The sequence below is a fragment of the Sparus aurata genome, chromosome 19 (genome assembly GCF_900880675.1).
Source record: "Sparus aurata chromosome 19, fSpaAur1.1, whole genome shotgun sequence".
Taxonomy (NCBI): Eukaryota; Metazoa; Chordata; class Actinopteri; order Spariformes; family Sparidae; genus Sparus; species Sparus aurata.
This window is the reverse complement of record NC_044205.1, coordinates 27,212,100-27,239,046: the sequence shown is the minus strand read 5'-3', so window position 1 is coordinate 27,239,046 and position 26,947 is coordinate 27,212,100. Positions and strand designations below refer to the sequence as shown.

The 26,947-nt window shown below is 40.7% G+C and overlaps 1 protein-coding gene across 1 annotated transcript in view; it reads left to right on the top strand.

Annotated features, from left to right (window-relative positions):
* The first annotated feature begins 1,947 nt into the window (after positions 1 to 1,947).
* Positions 1,948 to 26,947, top strand: part of LOC115569875 (NACHT, LRR and PYD domains-containing protein 12-like) — a 152,657-nt gene continuing 127,657 nt past the window's right edge. Inside the window, exons 1-13 of the mRNA XM_030398074.1 lie at positions 1,948 to 2,085; positions 2,809 to 2,961; positions 3,247 to 3,360; positions 3,811 to 3,924; positions 5,663 to 5,776; positions 6,297 to 6,410; positions 9,944 to 10,140; positions 10,797 to 12,600; positions 14,848 to 15,021; positions 17,876 to 18,049; positions 19,154 to 19,330; positions 22,832 to 23,005; positions 26,527 to 26,700. Of these exons, the coding sequence (XP_030253934.1) occupies positions 2,828 to 2,961; positions 3,247 to 3,360; positions 3,811 to 3,924; positions 5,663 to 5,776; positions 6,297 to 6,410; positions 9,944 to 10,140; positions 10,797 to 12,600; positions 14,848 to 15,021; positions 17,876 to 18,049; positions 19,154 to 19,330; positions 22,832 to 23,005; positions 26,527 to 26,700 (3,464 nt within the window). The 5' untranslated portion in view covers positions 1,948 to 2,085; positions 2,809 to 2,827. The remainder of the gene's footprint in view (positions 2,086 to 2,808; positions 2,962 to 3,246; positions 3,361 to 3,810; positions 3,925 to 5,662; positions 5,777 to 6,296; positions 6,411 to 9,943; positions 10,141 to 10,796; positions 12,601 to 14,847; positions 15,022 to 17,875; positions 18,050 to 19,153; positions 19,331 to 22,831; positions 23,006 to 26,526; positions 26,701 to 26,947) is intronic.

Below are 26,947 nucleotides of genomic sequence, written 5' to 3'. Positions count from 1 at the left end.
GATGAAATCCAGTGGCTCCCGAACCAGACCCCCTCCGGCCCGTGGCTGCACCTAGAAATTCTGTCCATGAAAATAATGAACAGAACCGGTGACAAAGGGCAGCCCTGCCGGAGTCCAACATGCCCTGGGAACAGGTCTGACTTACTGCCGGCAATGCGAACCAAGCTCCTGCCATGTTTGTTCAGGGCCCATACAGCCCTTAACAGAGGGCCTCCGACCCCGTACTCCTGGAGCACCTCCCACAGAATGCCATGAGGGACACGGTCGAATGCTTTCTCCAAGTCTACAAAGCACATGTGGACTGGTTGGGCAAACTCCCATGAACCCTCGAGCACCCTGCCACTGAGCCACCCTGACAGAGGGTTCCACCAGACGTTCCAAGCAGACCCTCAAATGAGTTTGGGTCTGCCAGGTCTGTCCAGCTTCCTCCCCTGCCAGCGGATCTGACTCACTACCAGGTGGTGATCAGTTGACAGCTCAGCCCCTCTCTTCACCCGCGTGTCCAAGACATACAGCCGGAGGTCAGATGACACGACTACAAAGTCGATCATTGACCTCCGGCCTAGGGTGTTCTGGTGCCACGTGCACATATGGACACCCTTATGCTTGAACATGCTGTTTGTTATGGACAAACTGTGACTAGCACAGAAGTCCAGTAACAAAACACCACTCAGGTTCAGATAGGGGGGGCCGTTCCTCCCAATCACAACCCTCCAGGTAACACTGTCGCTGCCCATGTGGGAGTTGAAGTCCCCCAGTAGAACGATGGAGTCCCCGGTTGGAGCACTCTCCAGTACCCCTCCCAGGGACTCCAAGAAGGCCGGGTACTCTGCACTGCTGTTCGGCCCATAAGCTGAGACAACAGTGAGAGTCCTATCCCCGACCCGAAGGCGCAGGGAAGCGACCCTCTCATTCACTGGGGTAAACTCCACATGGCCTATCGTCAATATATTCTATTTTTCCATTTGCTCTGAGAATATGAGGTAAAACCAAATCAAAACAGATGCTTCCAAAATAATGGTGACTAATCGAAAAAAATTAGCGATAGATTACCAAAATAATTGTTATTGCAGCCCTACTCTTAATAATTTACACAATGTATTTAATCCTGCATTTGTTTTTAAATTCTTTATGCAATTCTGCTTCATTATGAAGTTTATTTGGCATTATGCAATTCAAAAACAAAGCAGACGAAGTGAACTTTTTATGGTTTGTTTCCATTAATCATTGATAATCTTTAGTTTCACATTTTCATCTTAAATCAGTCGCTACACTTGTAAAGATGCCGTGTATTCATGCTGGCAGGCTGCTGCTGATCAAATAGACATAAAGGCTTCAGGAATAAGAGGCAACAACCTTTTATTTTCTTGTGATAATGATAATTTATCCTTTTTTTTTCAAAATCTCAAGAGAATTATTTGGTTATCTGGTGGTACTGACATAAATAACTCCTTATGTTGAGAAAAGAAATAAAATTGAACTTGTTATCACAAGAAACCAGAGGAAATAATATGTTAGACACATGACTGTTCAAGGCTTTCGTATAACTAAATAAAAAGATGAATTAATACAAAGGTAAATAAATACAGAGGCAAACTGAAGCACAAATATCCACTTATGTCACTTTTTACATATATAATGGCTACATCTGTTTTGGCGCGCAGGTGGTCAAGTGGTTAGCGCGCATGCCATATACGCAGCCTGGGCCGGTTCGATTCCGGCCGGAGGTCCTTTGCTGCATGTCACATCCCCCTCTCTCTCTTCTGTGTTTCCCATCTGTCTACTGCTTAATAAAGGTGTCTATGCCATTAAAAATCTTTTTAAAAAATAAAATAATAATGCCTACATCTATTTTAAATAATCATTTATTTATTTCCGTTTGATTTTGTCAGTTTCAGTCCTCCATACACACACAGAGCAGAGATAAACACATGGTTTGCTGTAAATGATAAGGGGAGGAGACACAGTGACCGTGTGATCCAGAAACATGAGAACAGGAAGGGAACTCAAAGTGAAACTAAACTGAACTCAGACTCCATTTTGACTCGACAGCATATGGAGCAGGAAACTAAATGCTGTGTCAGGGTGAGTGTTAATCCAACATTTTTACAGCTGCTAATGTCTGTAACTCTGTTACTGTGATGATACGTGACAGTTAAATATTGAATCTGTGTATAATAACCAGATCCTGACATGTCAATGTGACATCTGCCTACCATACTGTCAACTTGGTTAATTTCATTTAACTTTAAATATGGACAACTGACTTTATAATATATGAATAAGAATCAGAAATACTTTATTGATCCCCGACGGGAAACTGCAGCGTTACAGCTGCTCCCAGCTGCTGTTCTGTCATGGAATATATTACTTCACTGCTGACTGAAAAGAAAGCAGCTCACTGCTGCGGCAGCTTCTTATCTTGATTTGCCACCTGTATACTGAACATATAAGGAGTAGTTAACGTTTATAATCACCAGAGAACGTTACAGACGTTGTTTTTGGTTCATATTTGTTTCCTGAATATATTTGTGCGTGTGTGAACGTGTACATGGGAAACATAAACTACTAGCACTTTGTAGAAGGAGCTTTATAAGGTTCACTCGACGTATTGCAGCGACTGGCCAACACGCTCAGTGAGGCGTCTGTGTATATGTGGATGTATGTCTGATGATGGTCAGGGATTAGTAGTCCATGATTGTCAGCCATCATGATAGACGATGGAATCATTCATCAGCCCAACCTCATTCAGTCTTCCTCATTCTTGTGTTTTGAGCTCACAGTCAGTGTAACTGTTTTACCTCTCAGACTGACTGAAGTCCAGAAGATGGCCTCCAGGAGACTTTGTGTGGAGGAAGAGGAGGACAGAGCAGAGTCTCCAGTATCCAGCTGTCTGTCTATGAGGAGTGACCGGTCCAAAGATTTTCCTTTCAACTTCAGTAATGGACCCTCAGACACACAGTAAGAGAACTGCTACTAATATACGACTCATTTTCAGCTGCTTCTGTCTACGTTAATTTTGTGTTATTCTCATTAAAATGTTCTACTAAAATGTGTTTACTGAGTAAAGCTTGTTACACAAATAAGTCATCCATGTCTTCCTGTGAAGAGAACTGAAACAGACTTTTAAGCCTCCTAATTATCAACAGCAGCAGCAGTTTGTGTATTTAGAACTTCCTAAATGACTTTGTCTTCAGAGAATTTATCAAAGATTCATGTGATATAAATAAAACCATGTTGTTGCAGAGTTCAGTTCTACAGACAGACAGCAGAGTCTCCAGTATCCAGCTGTCTGTCTATGAGGAGTGACCGGTCCAAAGATCCTCCTTTATTCTTCAGTAATGGACCCTCAGACACACAGTAAGAGAACTGCCAACTTATTCATGTGACTTATGTTTAGTTACTTTAACAGATGTTGATTTTGTATTTATATATGACATTTTACTAACATTTATCTCAAGCTTCCTCAACAACAACCCAACAGCCAGAATGAATGCTGGCTTGTTAACATTCTGTTTGTTGATGAAGCAACTTTAAGTTTCTTTAGGTCCAATCTTCAAGTTTTCACTTCTCAACACTGTGTTTATGTTTTTGTTAAGTTTAGGCACAAACTAACCTGGTGAGGATCAGTTAACATGTTTTATCTTGAAATACCTGAATACAGTAAAATATATCATATTGTATGTCATCATAATGTGATATGACACGTTCTGTAAGATGTCAGTATGGTATGTAGCCTATTAAAATTACTTTGTCTTCAGAGAAGTTATCAAAGATTCATGTGATATTAATAAAAACATGTTGTTGCAGAGTTCAGTTCTACAGACAGACAGCAGAGTCTCCAGTATCCAGCTGTCTGTCTATGAGGAGTGACCGGTCCAAAGAGGAACCTTTATTCTTCAGTAATGGACCCTCAGACACACAGTAAGAGGAATCGACTCATTTTCACCTGCTTCTGCCGATATTTATTTTTTGTTAATCTAAACTTTCTACTAGGGGTGCACCGATCCGATATTAAGATCGGATATCGGCTCCGATATTGACAAAACGGCCGGATCGCAGATCGGTAAAATGAAACAGATCCATGGCCGATCCAGGTTTTTTTTTTTTTTCCCCTCCGTCACAGCACATCCTACGTCATTCTTCAGCGTTAGTGTGTCGCATGCTGGAAGAACACAAGTTGTTGTTTGACACAACTCTTTATTAGTTTATTCTTAGGTTCAGCTGCTATGTTTTATTTTGTATTCCTGTTTGCAGGACGTTACACACTTACTCATGTCACATTTCTCCGCTGATTAGCTAGTAGCCCCGCCATCAGTTGTTAGTCTCACTGATCAGCTGTTAGCCTACCTATACTAGCAATACCACCTGGGCTGTCCATCGTTGCTCCGTTGGTCCTCCCTCCACCACAACCTCAGGGTTATTCACCGCCGGGCTGCTTTGTCTCCTCCTCTGCTGCTGCGGTCTCCCCGGCTCGCAGCGATGCTGGATGGTCGCCCCCGCTGTGTGCACGGAGCCTCCAGACGCTAGTTTGTTTAGGGACGGTGCTACTGACTTCGGTGCTAGTTTTCCCTCCGTGCTGACCGACAGGCGCTACATTCATTGTTTGTTTTGTTTGTTCCACTTTGTTACGTGTGTCCTTGGGTACCCTGACAGGTGCTATATAAATTAAATGTATTATTATTATTATTATTATTATTAATGTTACACATGTTTACAATGTTCGGTAACTGATTATTTTGTCTTAGTTAGGAAAGTCTGGTGCCTTTAGTCCCTTTCACATGGTGGAAGGTATTCAGTTTATTATTAATTCAACAACGGTATCGGATCGGTATCGGGTATCGGCCGATACGCTCAGTCCAGGTATCGGTATCGTGATTGGATCGGAAAAAACTGGATCGGTGCATCTCTACTTTCTACTAAACTATGATTACTGAGTAAAATTCCTGACACAAAAATAAATCAGTCACAATCTTCCTCTGAGTATCTGACAGCTGTCAGTCACCTAAAAGCTGTAAACTAAACTAAGAGAACTGAAACAAACTTTTAAACCTCCTAATAATCAACAGCAGCAGCAGTTTGTGTGTTTAGAGCTTCCTACATGACTTTGTCATCAGAAAATGTATCATGACACACAGTAAGAGAACTACTCACTTATTCATATGACTCATGTTCAGTTACTTTTACAGATGTTAATTTTGTTTTTATGTATTAACATTTCTACTAAAATGTATTTCAAGCTTCCTCAACAACAACCCAACAGCCAGAATAAATGCTGGCTTGTTAACATTCTGTTTGTTGATGAAGCAACTTTAAGTTTCTTTAGGTCCAATCTTCAGGTTTTCACTTCTCATCACTGTGTTTATGTTTTTGTTAAGTTTAGGCACAAACTAACCTGGTGAGGATCAGTTAACATCATGTTTTATCTTGAAATACCTGAATACAGTAAAATATATCATATCGTATGTCATCATATTGTGATATGACACGTTCTGTAAGATGTCAGTATGGTATGTAGCCTATTACATGTACAAATCTGGACATATTCGTAGTTTGCAGAAATGTTAACTGCTAACATTTTGTCTTTTTGGCACCCTAGTTGACTGTCATCAGAGAATTGATCAAGGATTCATGTGTTATTAATAAAAACATGTTGTTGCAGAGTTCAGTTCTACAGACAGAGAGCAGAGTCTCCAGTATCCAGCTGTCTGTCTATGAGGAGTGACCGGTCCAAAGATGAACCTTTATTCTTCAGTAATGGACCCTCAGACACACAGTAAGAGAACTACCAACTTATTCATGTGACTTATGTTTAGTTACTTTAACAGATGTTGATTTTGTATTTATATATGACATTTTACTAACATTTATCTCAAGCTTCCTCAACAACAACCCAACAGCCAGAATGAATGCTGGCTTGTTAACACTCTGTTTGTTGATGAAGCAACTTTAAGTTTCTTTAGGTCCAATCTTCAAGTTTTTACTTCTCAACACTGTGTTTATGTTTTTGTTAAGTTTAGGCACAAACTAACCTGGTGAGGATCAGTTAACATGTTTTATCTTGAAATACCTGAAAACAGTAAAATATATCATATCGTTTGTCATCATAATGTGATATGACACGTTCTGTAAGATGTCAGTATGGTATGTAGCCTATTATATGTACAAATCTGGACATATTCGTAGTTTGCAGAAATGTTAACTGCTAACATTTTGTCTTTTTGGCACCCTAGTTGGCTGTCATCAGAGAATTGATCAAGGATTCATGTGATATTAATATAAACATGTTGTTGCAGAGTTCAGTTCTACAGACAGAGAGCAGAGTCTCCAGTATCCAGCTGTCTGTCTATGAGGAGTGACCGGTCCAAAGATGAACCTTTATTCTTCAGTAATGGACCCTCACACACACAGTAAGAGGAATCGACTCATTTTCACCTGCTTCTGCTTACGTCTATTGTCTGTTAATCTATTAAGATGTATTTGCGCAAAAAATTTTCTGACACAAAAATAAATCAGTCACAATCTTCCTCTGAGTATCAGACAGCTGTCAGTCTCCTATAAGCTGTAAACTAAACTAAGAGAACTGAAACAAACTTTCAAACCTCCTAATTATCAACAGCAGCAGCAGTTTGTGTATTTAGAGCTTCCTGAATGACTTTGTCATCAGAGAATTTATCAAAGATTCATGTGATATTAATAAAAACATGTTGTTGCGATAATAACGAGTCAATGTAAATTCTTCTTGACGCAGTTAATTGTTTTAAAGCTTGATTATCGTGCACACATTATGACCCTCGGCCCGCCCCGTTATTTGGGAAATCAGGAAGTGATGCAGCAGTGACGTTGTGGATGGTGAGCAGAAACAAAGCTCCTTCAGCAGAAATTTATAAAGAAAAGAGTCTTTTGAGAGGCAAGTTAAGCTTTAAAGTAGGGCTGCAACAAACGATTATTTTGGTTGTCGACTAATCTATCGATTATTTTTTCGAGTAGTCGATTAGTCACGATTATTTTGGCAGCATCTGTTTCTACTTTGGTTTTACCTCATATTCTCAGAGCAAATTAAAAACCCATGAAACATGCATTTGAAAACATTGTTTTGAAACACAATGTTTAATATGTCAACTGAACTAATTAATACTAATTTTTACAGTTTTTAATTGATTACATATCTTACAAATGAATTATTATGTTATAAATCATTGCATTAAGTGGAGGTTTACTATTCAGTGTTTTATCCAATTTATATTATTACTGTTTACTGACTTAATATCCTACACATGAATTATCACTGATATCGTTGCTGTCAGACAGAAACCTCTTATTTGCAAATTTGACTTATTTTCTTAGAATCATTTTACTGGCCACCCTTCACATCTGTACACATTATCAGCCAATGAATGTATTAAAGAGCTCGTCTCCAGCTGGCCTCTTGGCTGATGACACATGGGGCAGCACAGCCACACTTGTTGTTGTCATTCGAGATCTGTTGCATTTTTAATAACTATGAACTTTAATAAATCACTTTTTGGTTGCACACTAATGGATGAATATGTCTTAAAAATGCAAATCCATTTCAGTTTGATTTGCTTGTAGGTTTGTAGGCTATTTTTTCAAAATAATGACTGTATTTCCAGCTGCTACAAAAGGGCAAATCTCTCTCCTCTCTCCATTGTTGTTTTGTCGCTGCGTTGTGTACACGTGAGTTCTCCTCATGCTGAAAACGTGACTTTTCGCACACGTGACATCACTCCTCGAGACGAAAGAAGAAAGCAAAAATATATATTTTTACTGAGGAAAATGTCATAATAATAGTAACACACAGTGACTTGAGTAAGTAACTTTAATCTAATTACTGGCTTGGACATATTAACGCGGTAGATTACTCGTTACTGAGTAACGGGCCAGGACTCAACGTGCACGGTGTCGGGTTGGGTTTGATGTTTTTGGGCTCGATCTGAGCTCTACTACAGAGTCACACGTAAATTTAATGTCATATATTGAAGATGTGAGGTTACCGCCCGAATATTTTCTTAAACTTTGGACGTGTTTGGTTTCGCTTTCCTGCTCTCCTCAACATGTTCCGACATCATCATGTTCTTCTTCTTCTGCGGAACCGTCTTCTTCTTCTATGCCACACTGTGGTGCGCATTCTAGTAGCAGTGCTAAAGCGATTTGCTCCGGCTCAAATCTTCTTTTTTTTTTTTTTCCGAATAATGATAAATAATAATAACAATAATAAATATGACGCGTCGACGCACACATTTCGTGTCGACACATTTTTATTGTTGACGTAATCGATTACGTCGACTAACCGTTGCAGCCCTTCTTTAAAGTCCTGCCAGATGGTTCTCTCTACAAGAACACAGTTATTTACATGAACTGCTGATGTGAACTGAGTTACCACTGGAGTACGTCCAGTCTCAGGGGACACTTGCTGGCACTCAGCTGATGCAGAGAGCCCTCCTCCTCCTCCTCCTCCTCCTCCTCCTCACCACAGGCAGACCACACTGTTTAGTTTGTAACAGAGACGCCTGAACAACTGTACATGAGACAAACTCTCACCACTGATGTTGAATGTGTGGCTACAGCCTGCAGGTGGGTTAACATTGTTTAGTTGACCTTTACCAGTGTGAAGTGGGACACTACATTGTGTTGGTGTTACTAAGGAATGTTACATTCAGGTCAGTGGGACCATCAGTTGTTGCGTGTTGGACTTCAGTTTGTCATGTTTCGCTTTCAGTATATGTTTTGGGTGTGCGGCACTTCTGAAGTTATTCTGCACAGTATGTGTCATTATTTTGGATGTTGCAATAATAATGAACATACATTTGTATAAGTTTGTCCACTTTGAGTGTTAAAACTTGAAACATGTCCCTCTGAGGTACAATAACAACACATAAATATGTCAAGATTTAACTATTTTAATGGATTGACAGCCCCAATTTAACCATATTGGTGTTTGCAACAGACAGAGAGCAGAGTCTCCAGTATCCAGCTGTCTTCCTATGACAGGGGTACTCAAATACAAATCTCAAAGGGCCACAAAGATTTTTTTCAGTGACTCAAAGGTCCATGTATTTAATATATATTTAACAAATATCCAAACTAAGATAAAATGTCATTTCCATTTTGACAAATTAGAGTAGTTGGATAAAACAAAGTTTGTAAGTCTCTAAGTGAGCGCTCTGTTGCTTTTTGTTGTTGTGTCATGGATGTGACAAATTCCTATGCTTCGTCTCATAATGCCGTTTCAAATTGAAAATCTTCATCACATCTGTAGTCTCTCTCCTGGAATATTAACCACATGGGTCTTGTGCTGGTTGAAGGGAGAATGAACGCATTTTTTTTTTTAGTCCATTCTTCTTTGAATTGCCGATTTTCACTGTCCACTTTTCTTTTAGCAGTGATCTTGGAACACGCCATTTTTGTGCAATATAGGCTCCTACAGCCGGTAAAATCCAAACTGCTCCAAAAACAAAAGTGAAAGTTAAATATTGCGCTGGCAGTTAATGACCCAGTAACACATTGTTTGTGTACCGGTATACATGTGCTGGCCCAACCAAAACACATGGTGAAGGAATAATAGTTTGCGGGCCACAAATAGGCGGCAGGCGGGCTGAATGCGGCCCGGGGGCCACCTATTGAGGACCACTGGCCTTTGAGGAGTGACCGGTCCAAAGATCTTCCTCTAGAGTTCAGTATTGAACCTGGACCCTCAGACACACAATAAGAGATTGTAAACTGACTTGGTTAAACATGATACATTGAGAATGAAAACGAAACAAAATGCCAAGATTTTTATAACTGTAATGCAGAACTATTAGTGCAGATCATGTTTCAAACTGAAATGGATCTTATTTTATTAAGTAATAAGTATTGTTAGTTTTGTACCTCTTGTCGACACTCAACAAATAATATTAGTTATTGAAAATTGTCTTAACAGGAAGAGGAGTCATGTTTGTGTGGAGGAGCAGCTCTGCAGCTGTGCTTTGTGTCAGGACGTCCTGAAGGATCCAGTCTCTACCAGCTGTGGACACTGGTTCTGCAGGCAGTGCATCACCTCATACTGGGACCAGTCTGCTTCATCAGGGGACTCCTCCTGTCCCCAGTGTGGAAAAAGATCCAGAACAAGACCAGCCGGTCAGACCAGCAGTGTTCAGTGTAAGACTCTACATCTCTACTGATTAAAAATGTCACCTGCTACATGTTATTCTGTTTATTTAAAGACTTGCAGTCAGTGCATTCAACCACGTGGATACAAACTCCCAAATCACAAGAATCAAGCAGGAACATCAGCTTCAGCAAATAAACTGAATGCCTTCTAATAAGTGTTCAGGCTGAAGAAGTGCACAGTTCCTGCTCTCCCGATCTCAGTCTGGAGCTCGTTCCACCACCATACATTGATTTGAGAATGGCCTTTTGTTGTGGCCAGCCTAAGGCACACCAGTACAATATTCGTGCCGTCTAATCAGCATATTAATATGCCACACCTGTTAGATGGGATGGATTATCTCGGCAAATGAGAAGTGCTCACTAACAGATTTAGACAGATTTGTGAACAAGATTTGAGAGAAATGGTTCTTTTGTGTATAAAAAAAAAAGTTTTAAATCTTTGAGTTCAGCTCATGAAAAATGGGAGCAAAAACAAAAGTGTTGCCTTTATATTTTTGATCAGTGTAAATCAACACCAACAACAAATAACAGAGGGTTGATGGGCTTTATATATTCTTGAAAATAATGTGCATTTTCAATTGTCGTTGTGTTTTGTTTTGTCTCACTTTTCTCCCCTTGTTTAGTGAACTTTGGTCTGCAGGAGGTGTTAGATGAACACAAGATCAGTCTGAGGAGGAGATGTGAACGTGTGACTGAAGGAAGTGAAACAGGAAGTGATGAAACAGGAAGTGGAACCCTCCTCAACAGGATCTACACTGAGCTCTACATCACAGAGGGACAGAGTGAAGAGGTTAATACCCAACATGAGGTGAGACAGCTAGACACAGTTTCCAAGATGGAGACCCACCATGACACTCCAATCAGGTGCTGTGACATCTTTAAAGCCTCACCTGACCAACAGAGACGCATCAGAGTGGTTCTGACCAACGGCGTCGCTGGAGTTGGAAAAACCTTCTCGGTGCAGAAGTTCACTCTGGACTGGGCAGAGGGCTCCGAAAACCAAGATGTCAGTCTGCTGGTTCTGCTGTCGTTCAGGGAGCTGAACCTGATCAGAGATGAGCAGTACAGTCTTCTCAGGCTGCTCCATGTTTTCCATCCAACATTACAGAAGGTGACAGCAGAGAAGCTCGCTGTCTGTAAACTTCTCTTCATCTTTGACGGCCTGGATGAAAGCAGACTTTCACTGGATTTCAAGAACCATGAGGTCGTGTCTGATGTCACACAGAAGTCATCAGTCAGCGTGCTGCTGACAAACCTCATCCAGGGGAAGCTGCTTCCCTCGGCTCTCGTCTGGATCACTTCCAGACCTGCAGCAGCCAATCAGATCCCTCCTTCATGTGTGGACAGGGTAACAGAAGTACGAGGCTTCACTGACGTCCAGAAGGAGGAGTACTTCAGGAGGAGGTTCAGTGATGAAGATCTGTCCAGCAGAATCATCTCACACATCAAGACCTCCAGGAGCCTCCACATCATGTGTCTGATCCCAGTCTTCTGCTGGATCACTGCTACAGTTCTGGACCACATGTTGACTACAGACCAGAGAGGAGAGCTGCCCAAGACCCTGACTGACATGTACTCACACTTCCTGCTGGTTCAGACAACGAGGAAGAAGCAGAAGTACCATGAGGGACGTGAGACGAGTCCACAGGAGCTGACGGAGGCTGACAGGGAAGTTCTTCTGAAGCTGGGGAGGCTGGCGTTTGAACATCTGGAGACAGGAAACATCATGTTTTACCAAGAAGACCTGGAGCGCTGTGGTCTTAATGTCACAGAGGCCTCGGTGTACTCAGGAGTTTGTACAGAGATCTTCAGAAGAGAGAGTGTGATCTTCCAGAAAACAGTCTACTGCTTTGTTCATCTGAGCGTTCAGGAGTTTCTGGCTGCAGTCTACATGTTCCACTGTTACACCAACAGGGACACAAAGGTACTGAAGGCTTTTCTGAGAAAAAAAAATGTTGATTCAACACTGGATGACTTCCTGAACAGAGTAATGACGAAATCCCTTGAAAGTAAAAATGGCCACCTGGACCTGTTTGTTCGCTTCCTTCATGGCCTCTCTCTGGAGTCCAATCAGAGACTCTTAGGAGGTCTGCTGGGTCAGACAGACAACAGTCCAGAACTCATCCAGAGAGCCATCAACAACATGAAGAAGAGAAGAAAGACTAATATCTCTCCTGACAGAAGCATCAACATCTTCCACTGTCTGATGGAGATGAACGACCACTCAGTCCATCAGGAGATCCAAGAGTTCCTGAAGTCAGAGAACAGATCAAAGAAGAAACTCTCTCTGATCCACTGCTCAGCTCTGGCCTACATGCTGCAGATGTCAGAGGAGGTTCTGGATGAGTTTGACCTGAAGAAGTACAACGCATCTCCAGAGGGACGACAGAGATTGATTCCAGCTGTGAGGAACTGCAGGAAGGCTCTGTGAGTCCAGATGTGATTATCATTGTGTGTTTATTACATTATAAAACAATGTTGAGCTGACGTCATCAGTATTAAAGATCCACACGTTACACACATGCACAATCTGAAAGTTCAGCTCTATAAAACTCAGACAAGTTAAATCTGATTTTTTGTTTTTCACTATAAATATCTAAAAGAAAAAACATCTACCATTTTCTCACTCTTCAAGTGATGGAAGATCAGTTTTACAGTCATTTTATCACAGCAGTCTTATTTTTAGGGCTGCCCCCGACCAAGGATTTTCTTGGTCGACCAGTGGTCGTCAGTTAGAGCGATTAGTCGACTAATTGACGCATATATATATATCCATTAATTTTTTCCCCCCAAGTATACTAGCCTCAGGGACAGAAATTATTTAACATAAAATTATGACACAGCCGTGTGCTACAAGTCTGCCGCCTGTTAATGACACTAGCAAATTGTTTCAGATTCTAATTCTAAATGTGTCAGAAAATAGTCTAACACTAGCGCACATAACAATAATAAAATGTATTTATCTCACTTTCAAACGTTCGGGCCGCCATGGGCAGGTAGCTAGGCTACTTACATGTTTAAGGTGTTACATCATGTTCGTCGTGGAGGAGTGCTAGGTGAAGTTTTTATTGCAAAGTTTGCATGTCACCTTCTTGGGGTCAACATTCTCCTTTTCAAAATGATCCCATATTTCAGACATCCTTCCCGACATGGTTGGCTATTAATTGTTAACTGTCTAACCGCGATGTCGAAGAGACCTGCCATGTTAAAAAATAAACACTGACAGTAATGGCGTTTTCACACCTGCCTTGTTTAGTTCGGTTAAATCGAACCCTGGAGCGTTTACCCCCTTGGTGCACTTCGTTTGGGAAGGTGTGAACACATCAATCGCATTCGGGTGCGGAACAAAACAACCGGACCGAGACCTTGTTGAAGAGGTGGTCTCGGTCCGGTTCCAAACAAACTCTGGTACAGTTCGTTTGTGGCGAGAACATGATTCAAACTCGATCCGACCCAACTGCAGGAAGCATCAGTGCTTAACCCCGAATTTCCACTGGATACGTGTCCGCTGCGTTATGGCCAGATCAGGTGTTTTGCTCCGCTGTCCGGTAACCCCCGGTTGCGTTTTGAGTCGGACACGGTGCAGTACGGTAGGCAGCTGGCGTCGCAAGGCCAAGGAGTTCCCGCGATAATCACATGATCACTTGCGACCGCAATTATAGGTCTGTGTCATAAAAACAACAACACGAAGTGTTCCCGGCCGAAGGATCAGAAGAAGAGCTTCTGTTTGTCTCTTTTTTGAGATTTGTGTGCTGGTGTAAACACAGAGTGTTTTATTTTGAAAAGTAACCGGATGTCAAATTGTTGTTGTTTCAGTGCTTGACTTCCTGTCTGCTCGGTGCTAAATTCGGCTGAATTGCTGCCTCGTTTTCGAAATTTAGACCAATTGGAGAGCAGTTTCCTCGCGCATCACACATTTTGGTCCACTTGTAAATGCTGCTGTGTGAACACAAACCAAACTCGAGGCAATATGCAACACTGTAACAAGTTGGTCCCTCATTCGGACCAGAGCAAACGAACTATAGGTGTGAAAACGCCCTAAGTGACTGTCACGACTTCCTGTGTCTGGCCCTTCAAATTAAAACCCCTCCAGCCTTTTATACACAGGCCAGTCGCCAGTCACATAGATTTTGACTTAATTTTGACAAGACACGGCTCCAAATGTGTTTTTTTTTTTTCCTGCGACCAATCGACCAATAAAAATTTTGGTCGGCTAATGAGTTTTTGGTTGACTATTTGGGGGCAGCCCCCTTCTATAATGTACCTGTTTATTGTTCTTATTATATACAGACACACACACGTGTAAGTTGGTGGTGGGAGTTAGGAGAGCAGGCAGGATCAAATACATACCAGTGCTGTTCCAACCTCAAGTGATTGTAGCACTCGGTGGACATCATGTTCAGATAAAGTTTAACAGACACAAATCACATCACCTTGTTTGGGAGACACTTTTATCTAAAGCTGCCATTGAGGGATCATTAGTTTGCTCAAGAGTACTTTGACATGTGGACAGGAGGAGCTCAAGTTTCAATCCACAAACCTTGTGATCAATGACTGACCAGCTCAGGCTGAACAACTGACCAGCTGAGCTACAGCCAAATGTGTTCATGTCTGTTTTGTAGATAATGTGTCAGATTTTTTTGATCTTCAGTTTTATTTTCTCTGTCATCACAGACTTTCTGATTGCGGACTCTCAGAGACTGACTGTGAAGTCGTGGCCTCAGCTCTGAAGTCCAACCCCTCCCATCTGAGAGAGCTGGACCTGATTAAGAACAAGCTGAAGGATTCAGGAGTGAAGCGGCTGTGTGCAGGACTGAAGAGTCCAAACTGCAGACTGGAGATCTTGAGGTCAGTTCTTGTGTTTTGCTTTTGTGCAGTGTTTATCTACCTGATTTAAATCCGTAACAGAACTTTTAAACATCCTTTACTTTTCTTGTTGTCTGTGTTTGTCTGAACAAAACTCAGTTTGTCAGTAGAATTCAGTCTGTACTCTAATTGGATTCATGTTGTTATGGATACTGTAGTGTTGGGACAGGTGTTAAAGAGGGTGAAGAGTTCAGCAGCATGTTGATCATCTGTGTTGACATGAATGTGGTGACATTTAGATTATGTCTGTAGAAGGCTGACATTACAATATGATGATCCACAATAACACAATAACACTGAACATTGAACAACTGAACATTGATTGGAAAATAAATGGATCTATATCTAAATCATTTATTCTTTATTCAGACTGAATGACTGCAGTTTGTCAGAGATCAGCTGTGCTTCTCTGGTCTCAGCTCTGAAGTCCAACCCCTCCCATCTGAGAGAGCTGGACCTGAGTAACAACAGGGAGATGAAGGATTCAGGAGTGAATCTGGGTGCAGGACTGAAGAGTCCAAACTGTAGACTGCAGATCTTGAGGTCAGTTCTTGTGTTTTGCTCTTGTGCAGTGTTTATCTATCTGATTTTAATCTGTAACAGAACTTTTAAACGTCCATCCATCCATCCGTCCATCCATCCATCCATCCATCCATCCATCCATTTTCTTCTGCTTATCCGGGGCCGGGTCGCGGGGGCAGCTGTCTGAGCAGGGACACATAGACTTCCCTCTACCTGGACACTTCCTTTAGTCCTCGAGGTCTCCTCCCGGTGTGGCATGCCAGGAACACCTCCCGCGGAAGGCGTCCTGGGGACATCCAATATAGATACCCGAGCCACCTCAGCTGGCTCCTCTCGATGTGGAGGAGCAGCGGCTGTACTCCGAGCTCCTCCTGGATTATAGAGCTCCTCACCCTATCCCTAAGGGAGCGCCCCACCACCCTGCGGAGGAAATTCTTTTCTCGCTTGTATCCGGGATCTTATTCTTTCGGTCACAACCCAAAGTTCAAGACCATAGGTGAGGGTAGGAAGGTAGATTGACCAGTAAATTGAGAGCTTCGCCTTTCGACTCAGCTCTCTCTTCACCACGGCAGACCGATACAACGTCTGCATTACTGCAGCTGCTGCACCAATCCGCCTGTCAATCTCACGCTCCATCCTTCCCTCACTTGTGAACAAGACAAGATACTTGAACTCCAAGAACTCTCACCCAACCCGGAGGTAGCAAGCCACCTTTTTCCGGTCGACAACCATGGTGTCAGACTTGGAGGTGCTGATTTTCATCCCAGCTGCTTCACACTCAGCTGCAAACCACCCCAGGACATGCCGGAGGTGGCAAGACAACATTGTCCGCAAAAATCAGAGATGGAATCCAGTGGCTCCTGAACCAGATCCCCTCCGGCCCTGACTGCGCCTCGAAATTCAGTCCATGAAAATAATGAACAGAACCGGTGACAAAGGGCAGCCCTGCTGGAGTCCAACAAGCACTGGGAACAGGTCTGACTTACTGCCGGCAATGCGAACCAAGCTCCTGCTCCATTTGTACAGGGACCGTACAGCCCTTAGCAGAGGGCCTCCGACCCCGTACTCCCAGAGCACCTCCCACAGAATGCCATGAGTGACGCGGATCTCATCCACCCCCAGTGTTTTGCCACTGAGGAGCTTCCGGACTACCTCACTGACTTCGGCTTGGGTGATGAATGAATCCACCTCTGAGTCCCCAGCCTCTGCTTCCTCTATGGGAGGCATGTCAGTGGGATTGAGGAGATCCTCGAAGTATTCCTTCCACCGCCCAACAATATCCCCAGTCGAGGTCAACAGCTCCCCACTTCCACCTTAAACAGTGTTGGTGGTGGGCTGCTTTCCCCTCCTGAGGCACTGGAGGGTTTGCCAGAATTTTCTCGAGGCTGACCGGTAGTCCTCCTCCATGGCCTCCCTGAACTTTTCCCAGACCCAAATTTTGCTTCCGCAACCGCCCGTGCTGCCGCACGCTTGGCCAGCCGGTACACGTCAGCTGCCTCAGGAGTCCCCGGTTGGTGCACTCTCCAGTACCCCTCCCAGGGCCTCCAAGAAGGCCGGGTACTCTGCACTGCCGTTCAGATTTATGAAGCTCTATGATGTTTAAACTGACGGAATAATTGGATTATTTTATTTTCTGACTCCACTTTTACCCGCAAAAAAAGATAATATGAAGAGAAAAATGAAAAATCTACACTGGATAATTCACTGTGATCCTCTTCAACTCTTCTTCGTCATCTTATATTCAACATCTTTTTTTAAAAGAAAGTGATAATAAAATATGGGAACACATTTAATCAAAAAGTTATCTCTGTGTCAACGAGCAGACAACAACAAATATTCAGTATTTTCTTTTTCTATCAGTTTCATAAAACTATATGATACTCACACTAGTTCAAACTGAAGAGACTTTGACTTATGGATTTACTTTTGTCCGCATTTCCCCAGAATTCATCCTGACATATTTGCAACTTTGGAAACTTTGTGATCTTGAATTGTATCTAAAATCAGTTTTAGTGAGTTTTTATTAGTTTGGCTTCACAACATGAGTTTGTACAGATGGAGCCACTGGTGGAGCTGCAGAGTTTAAGAGGTGAAGTCACTACGTCTTTATTGAAGCAGCAGCACATTGTCATTAATATTAATGAGAGCTCTTTGTCACCTTTTGTATTTTAGAGGTTTTAACCTGCGTCCTGTTGGGTTCAGATGTTTGGAGTTTCCATTTTACTCATTTTCTTTTTGAACAGATTATTAATCACTGAATGATTTCAAGCAGGAACATTGTCTTCTAAACTTACATATTTTATTCTTTATTCAGATTGTGGAGCTGCAGGTTGTCAGAGATCAGCTGTGCTTCTCTGGCCTCAGCTCTGAAGTCCAACCCCTCCCACCTGAGAGAGCTGGACCTGAGTGGAAACAACCTGAAGGATTCAGACGTGAATTGTCTGTGTGATTTTCTGCAGAGTCCAGACTGCAGACTGGAGACTCTGAGGTCAGACAACATGTTTTACTTCTGTGCTCAGATTAAGATGATGTGAAAGTTGTGGTGACACTAAACTGCAGACATCAGGCTGATATTATACTGATCCTCACTGAGTATCTTAATGTGGAGCTGCACATTTAAAACCTCCATATAACAACAAACATCTACACTGGATGTCAAGTTTTTTAAATAAATGATAATGATAGATTTATGAAGCTATATGATGCTTATACTGACTGAATAGTTTAAACTGAAGATGATTTGATATTCTGACTCTACTTTTCATAAAAAAATGAATAAATAAATACAGTAAATGCATTTCGTTTACTCTTCCACAGAATTCATCCTGATGTTAAGTTTCTATTAAACTGATCCACACTGACCATCTCAATGATAAACTCTATTTTCTTTTACAGTGGTTTAATCCATTGACTGTGGCAGAGCAGTGTTGAGCTGCACATTTAAAACCTTCATAAAAAGAGAAAAATCTACACTGAATAATTAACTGTGATCCTCTTCAACTCTTGATCATCATCTTATATTCCACATCATGTTTTTAAGAAAGTGATAATAAAATTAGAAACATAATTGATTAATAAGTTATCTCTGTTTCAACGAACAGACAACAACAAATATTCAGTATTTTCTTTTTCCATCAGTTTTATAAAACTATATGATACTCACACTAGTTCAAACTGAAGAGACTTTGATTTTATGGATTTACTTTTGTTAACATTTCCCTAGAATTCATTCTGACATATTTGCATGTTTGGAAACTTTGTGATCTTGAATTGAATCTAAAATCAGTTTTAGTGAGTTTTTATTAGTTTGGCTTCACAACATGAGTTTGTATAGATGGAGCCACTGGTGGAGCTGCAGAGTTTAAGAGGTGAAGTCACGACGTCTTTATTGAAGCAGCAGCACGTTGTCATTAATATTAATGAGAGTTCTTTGTCACCTTTTGTATTTTAGAGGTTTTAACCTGTGTCCTGTTGGGTTCAGATGTTTGGAGTTTCCATTTTCTCATTTTCTTTTTGAACAGATTATTAATCACTGAATGATTTCAAGCAGGAACATTGTCTTCTAAACTTACATCATTTATTCTTTATTCAGATTGGAGGGCTGCAGTTTGTCAGAGATCAGCTGTGCTTCTCTGGCCTCAGCTCTGAAGTCCAACCCCTCCCATCTGAGAGAGCTGGACCTGAGAGGAAACTACAACCTGAAGGATTCAGACATAAAGCTGCTGTGTGATCTGAAGGAGAGTCCAGACTGCAGACTGGAGACTCTGAGGTCAGACAACATGTTTTACTTCTGTGCTCAGATTAAGATGATGTGAAAGTTGTGGTGACACTAAACTGCAGACATCAGGCTGATATTATACTGATCCTCACTGAGTATCTTAATGTGGAGCTGCACATTTAAAACCTTCATATAACAACAAACATCCACACTGGATGTCAAGTTTTTTAAATAAATGATAATGATAGATTTATGAAGCTATATGATGCTTATACTGACTGAATAGTTTAAACTCAAGATGATTTGATTTTCTGACTCCACTTTTCCTAAAAAAATGAAAATAAAAAAAAAGTAAAGTAGATGTGAGATTTACAGTTATTATGGCGTCGAGACTGATGGTAGCATAATCTGAGAGCTCCCAGAAGGATCCGGTTCTTTCAGCATTTTGGAGAACTTTACACACCAGTTTTATCATAAAGTATATGTGGAAGTATAAACTAAGGAAGGCTGAGACCACAGAAGAAGAAATGGAAAGAGGTAAGAAGGTGTGAGAGAGAATTGTTTGGAGAACGAGATTGCGAGAGAGAAGTGAACAGAGTATTGGTGGATTAGCAGGAACTGTACAGTGACTGTAACCATCATGGGTGACAGTACGGATGGAGATAGTGATATTATGCCATGGCAGGATGTCAGTAGAAAGAGGACAGATAGCAGTGACAGCTCTGGTAGTGCAGCTTCTGGCTTGGAGGCGGCGACATGGTTAAAAAACTAAGGAGGACAACATGAGGAGGGAGAGTGAACAAACAGAATGGAAAGTAATGATAGTGTTCAAAAAAGAAGAGGAACATTTTCACCAACTGAAACTGACAAAAGCAACTGAAAAAGAAATGTGGAACATCACGTTTGCTAAATACTTGAGATCAGATGCAAAGAGATCAGTTCCTCAGAGCAGATACATTAGATGGAGACAAAATCAGTGCTCACATCCCAGGAAAATGATCAAAGCTTAGAGGTGTTATTCATGATGTTCCTTTGGCAATGTTGATGGATGAGATAGCTCAAGAAGTAAAAGAGGGAAAGATGGTGAAAGCTGCAAACACAAAGAAAGTGCCTGAAATCAGACAGTCTGTCAGTCGTCCTCCAGTTTGAAAACAGTGAGTGTAAGAAAGTAAGAATGGGATATTTGAGCTGTGATGTGAGAGAGTTTATCCCGGCACCATTACCATGTTTCAAGTGTCAGAGAATGGGACACACTGCAGGACAATGTGAAGGAAAACTAAGATGTGCAGGTGAACATGAATATGGAAAGTGTGGCCAAGACACAAAAATCAGATGCTGTAACTGTGGTGGTGAACATAGAGCTGCTTATGGAGGGAGTCCTGTTCAAAGGCAAGCCAGAGAGGTGCAGAAATATAAAGTAACAAACCAGGTGTCTTATAGCGACGCAGGTAAAAAGTAAAGGAAAGTGAGCGAGCCAGACTCAGTGCTGTGCACGTGATGAATAGTGCAAGAGAGTCTGAGAACCAACGAGAAGAGATTCTGCTTCCTACACCAAATCCATTCATAGATGCATATTAATGAAGACACACTGATTGTGGACAAAATTAGTTTTGTTGCTTTAATCTGCAAGACTGTGAATGTTGCAATGCAGCAAAAGAGGAAAAGTGATATAATCAAGACAGTTGTTGAGGTAGCTGTAGAGATCCTGGGGTTTAAAGAAAATACAGCTGAACTGATACATGAAATGTTGAACCTGACTAACTATGATGGACTGTCTCAAGGTAATTAGTATCATCCTCATGGTAGTCCATATCCTACAGTGGAATGACAGAAGCTTAATTGCCAACTGACAAGAGTTCAAGAAAGTTGTGACTGATCTGAAACCTGATGTGAAATTAAACTTGGTGACATTTGGGCAATGGTTTAACAGATGAGTGGGAAAAGGACAAATGTTAAAATTCCAGTGCTGGTAGATGGTGAATATCTGGCAACTACAAACAAGCAAACAGCTGAGATATTGTATAAGAAGTTTGCAAGTTTACATAATGGAAACCGACAAGATGAAATCCATAATAATGAATTATAGTGATGAAGTTTCCACAACTAACATGTGTGATGCAGTCAAAGCAGTAATCAGGGGAAAACTCATAATGTGGTTTTCTATTAAAAAGAAGGAAAAGCAGAAACAAATAAAAAACTACAAGAACTCAAAGACCAAGAAATTAAACATATGGAACAAAATGACCCCCGATTATTAGAGCAGATAAAAGTGACCAGACAAAACTTGAACAAATTATGTGACAGTCAAGAGGAGATGAAACTTAGATTCACCAAACAAAGATATTATGACAATGGACCAAGAGCTAAAAAACTATTATCTTGGAGGATAAGAAGGCAACAGGATGAAAGGTCCATTCATAAAATCAAAGATACACAATCTGTCAAAATGTGTAACAAGCTAAAAGAAAAACAACACTGCTTTGAAAATGGTTTAAGTTCTTGTACACACAACCAGATAGTGTAGATTCTGCAAGCATTACACATTTTGTGAACTCACTGGACCTGCCATCCATTGGAACAGAACATGATAAAGTAATGACAGGTGAGATAACAAAACAAGAATTAGATAATGTCATATCAAGACTACAGTTAAGATACCAGGTGTGGATGGATACCCAGCTGAACGGTGCAACACATTCAGAGAGATACTAACAGCAGTATTATTGAAATGCTTCAGTTTTACACTTAAAGGTGGAGAAACACCAAAATCCTGGAGACAAGAAATAATCTCCATAATCCCAAAGATGAAGATAAATCTGAGTGTAGTTCATACAGACCCATATCAATACAAAGTTCCGACTGCAGACTGTACGCCTCAATAATTACAACAAGACTTGAGAACTTACTTCCTGACATAATAGATGACGACCAAACAGGATTCATCAAGAACAGACAGACACAAGATGATGTAAGACGGGTTTTACACTTAATGGAACATCTGAGCAAAACTAAAGATAAATCTGTTGTTCTCAACCTCGACACTGAAAAGGCATTTGATTCTGTTGGCTGGAATATTTATATTTATCACTGCAAAGATTTGTCTTTAACAACTCAGTAATTCTATTTTAAAGATCTTATATCACTGCAGCCAGAATACAAATAACTTTTAATCACATTTCCCCAGAATTCATCCTGACACATTTACAGCTTTGGAAACTTTGTGATCTTGAATTGAATCTAAAATCAGTTTTAGTGAGTTTTGTTAGTTTGGCTTCACAACATGAGTTTGTATAGATGGAGCCACTGGTGGAGCTGCAGAGTTTAAGAGGTGAAGTCACGACGTCTTTATTGAAGCAGCAGCACGTTGTCATTAATATTAATGAGAGCTCTTTGTCACCTTTTGTATTTTAGAGGTTTTAACCTGCGTCCTGTTGGGTTCAGATGTTTGGAGTTTCCATTTTCTCATTTTCTTTTTGAACAGATTATTAATCACTGAATGATTTCAAGCAGGAACATTGTCTTCTAAACTTACATCATTTATTCTTTATTCAGATTGGAGGGCTGCAGTTTGTCAGAGATCAGCTGTGCTTCTCTGGCCTCAGCTCTGAAGTCCAACCCCTCCCATCTGAGAGAGCTGGACCTGAGCTGGAACAACCTGAAGGATTCAGACGTGAATCATCTGAGTGATTTTCTGCAGAGTCCAGACTGCAGACTGGAGACTCTGAGGTCAGACAACATGTTTTACTTCTGTGCTCAGATTAAGATGATGTGAAAGTTGTGGTGACACTAAACTGCAGACAACAGGCTGATATTATACTGATCCTCACTGAGTATCTTAATGTGGAGCTGCACATTTAAAACCTTCATATAACAACAAACATCTACACTGGATGTCAAGTTTTTTAAATAAATGATAATGATAGATTTATGAAGCTATATGATGCTTATACTGACTGAATAGTTTAAACTGAAGATGATTTAATTTTCTGACTCCACTTTTCATCAAAAAATGAAAATAAATAAAAAGTAAAGTAGATGTGAGATTTACAGTTATTATGGTGGCGAGACTGACGGTAGCATAATCTGAGATCTCCCAGAAGGATCCGGTTCTTTCAGCATTTTGGAGAACTTTACACACCAATTTTATCATAAAATATATGTGGAAGTATAAACTAAGGAAGGCTAAGACCACAGAGGAAGAAATGGAAAGAGGTAAGAAGGTGTGAGAGAGAGAATTGTTTGGAGAACGAGATTGCAGAGAGAAAGTGAACAGAGTATTGGTGGATTAGCAGGAACTGTACAGTGACTGTAACCATCATGGGTGACAGTACGGATGGAGATAGTGATATTATGCCATGGCAGGATGTCAGTAGAAAGAGGACAGATAGGAGTGACAGCTCTGGTAGTGCAGCTTCTGGCTTGGAGGCGGCGACATGGTTAAAAAACTAAGGAGGACAACATGAGGAGGGAGAGTGAACAAACAGAATGGAAAGTAATGATAGTGTTCAAAAAAGAAGAGGGAACATTTTCACCAACTGAAACTGACAAAAGCAACTGAAAAAGAAATGTGGAACATTACGTTTGCTAAATACTTGAGATCAGATGCAAAGAGATCATGTTCCTCAGAGCAGATACATTAGATGGAGACAAAATCAGTGCTCACATCCCAGGAAAATGATCAAATCTTAGAGGTGTTATTTATGATGTTCCTCTGGCAATGTTGATGGATGAGATAGCTCAAGAAGTAAAAGAGGGAAAGATGGTGAAAGCTGCAAACACAAAGAAAGTGCCTGAAATCAGACAGTCTGTCAGTAGTCCTCCAGTTTGAAAACAGTGAGTGTAAGAAAGTAAGAATGGGATATTTGAGCTGTGATGTGAGAGAGTTTATCCCGGCACCATTACCATGTTTCAAGTGTCAGAGAATGGGACACACTGCAGGACAATGTGAAGGAAAACTAAGATGTGCAGGTGAACATGAATATGGAAAGTGTGGCCAAGACGCAAAAATCAGATGCTGTAACTGTGGTGGTGAACATAGTGTTGCTTAAGGAGGGAGTCCTGTTCAAAGGCAAGCCAGAGAGGTGCAGAAATATAAAGTAACAAACCAGGTGTCTTATAGCGACGCAGGTAAAAAGTAAAGGAAAGTGAGCGAGCCAGACTCAGTGCTGTGCACGTGATGAATAGTGCAATAGAGTCTGAGAACCAACAAGAAGAGATTCTGCTTCCTACACCAAATCCATTCATAGAGAAGATTAATGAAGACACACTGATTGTGGACAACATTAGTTTTTTTGCCCTCATCTGCAAGACTGTGAATGTTGCAATGCAGCAAAAGAGGAAAAGTGATAGAATCAAGACAATTGTTGAGGCAGCTGTCGAGATCCTGGGGTTTAAAGAAATTACAGCTGAACTGTTACATGAAATGTTGAACCTGACTAACTATGATGGACTGTCTCAAGGTAATTAGTATCATCCTCATGGTAATCCATATCCTACAATGGAATGACAGAAGCTTAATTGCCAACTGACGAGAGTTCAAGAAAGTTGTTGCTGATCTGAGAGTGGAACCTGATGTGAAACTAAACTTAGTGACATTTGGGCAATGATTAAAAATATGACTGGAAAAAAGAAAAAATGTTAAAATTCAAGTGCTGGAAGATGGTGAATATCTGGCAACTACTAACAAGCAAACAGCTGAGATACTGGATAAGAAGTTTGCAAGTTTACATAATGGAAGCCACCGAGATGAAATCCATAATAATTAATTATAATGATGAAGTTTCCACAAGTAAGATGTGTGATGCAGCCAAAACAGTAATCAGGGGAAAACTCATAATGTGGTTTTCTATTAAAAAGAAGGAAAAGCAGAAACAAATAAAAGACTACAAGAACTCAAAGACCAAGAAATTAAACATATGGAACAAAACGACGCCCAATTATTAGAGCAGATAAAAGTGACCAGACAAAACTTGAACAAAATATGTGACAGTCAAGAGGCGATGAAACTTAGATTCACCAGACAAAGATATTATGACAATGGACCAAGAGCTAAAAAACTATTATCTTGGAGGATAAGAAGGCAACAGGATGAAAGGTCCATTCATAAAATCAAAGATACACAATCTGTCAAAATATGTAACAAGCTTAAAGAAATACAACACTGCTTTATAAATGACTATAAGTTCTTGTACACACAGCCAGATAGCTTAGATTCTACAAGCATTACACATTTTGTGAACTGACTGGACCTGCCATCCATTGGTACAGAGCAGAATAAAGTAATGACAGGTGAGATAACAAAACAAGAATTAGATAATGTCATATCCAGACTCATAACAGTTAAAATGCCAGGTGTGGATGGATGCCCAGCTGAATGGTACAACACATTCAGAGAGATACTAACAGCAGTATTATTGAAATGCTTCAGTTTTACACTTAAAGGTGGAGAAACACCAAAATCCTGGAGATAAGAAATAATCTCCATAATCCCAAAGATGAGTAAATATAAATCTGAGTATAGTTCTTACAGACCCATATCAATACAAAGTTCAGACTGCAGACTGTACGCCTCAATAATTACAACAAGACTTGAGAACTTACTTCCTGAGATAATAGATGACGACCAAACAGGGTTCATCAAGAACAGACGGACACAAGATGATGTAAGACGGGTTTTACACTTAATGGAACATCTGAGCAAAACTAAAGATAAATCTGTTGTTCTCAGCCTCGTCACCGAAAAGGTATTTGATTCTGTTGGCTGGAATATTTATATTTATCACTGCAAAGATTTGTCTTTAACAGCTCAGTAATTCTGTTTTAAAGATCTTATATCACTACAGCCAGAATACAAATAACTTTTGTTCACATTTCCCCAGAATTCATCCTGACATATTTGCAGCTTTGGAAACTTTGTGATCTTGAATTAAATCTAAAGTCAGTTTTATTGAGTTTTTATTAGTTTGGCTTCACAACATGAGTTTGTATAGATGGAGCCACTGGTGGAGCTGCAGAGTTTAAGAGGTGAAGTCACAACGTCTTTATTGCAGCAGCAGCACGTTGTCATTAATATTAATGAGAGCTCTTTGTCACCTTTTGTATTTTAGAGGTTTTAATCTGCGTCCTGTTGGGTTCAGATGTTTGGATTTTCCATTTTCTCATTTTGTTTTTGAACAGATTATTAATCACTGAATGATTTCAAGCAGGAACATTTTCTTCAAAACTTACATCATTTATTCTTTATTCAGATTGGAGAGATGCAGTTTTTCAGAGATCAGCTGTGCTTCTCTGGCCTCAGCTCTGAAGTCCAACCCCTCCCATCTGAGAAAGCTGGACCTGAGTAACAACACGCTGAAGGATTCAGATGTGAAGCTGCTGTGTGATTTTCTGCAGAGTCCACACTGCAGACTGGAGACTCTGAGGTCAGACAACATGTTTTACTTCTGTGCTCAGATTAAGATGATGTGAAAGTTGTGGTGATATTAAACAGCAGCCATCAGGCTGATATTATACTGATCCTCACTGAGTATCTTAATGTGGAGCTGCATATTTAAAACCCTCATATAACGAGAAACATCTACACTGGATATCAGTTTTTTAAATATATGATAATGATAGATTTATGAAGCTATATGATGCTTATACTGACTGAATAGTTTAAACTTTTCA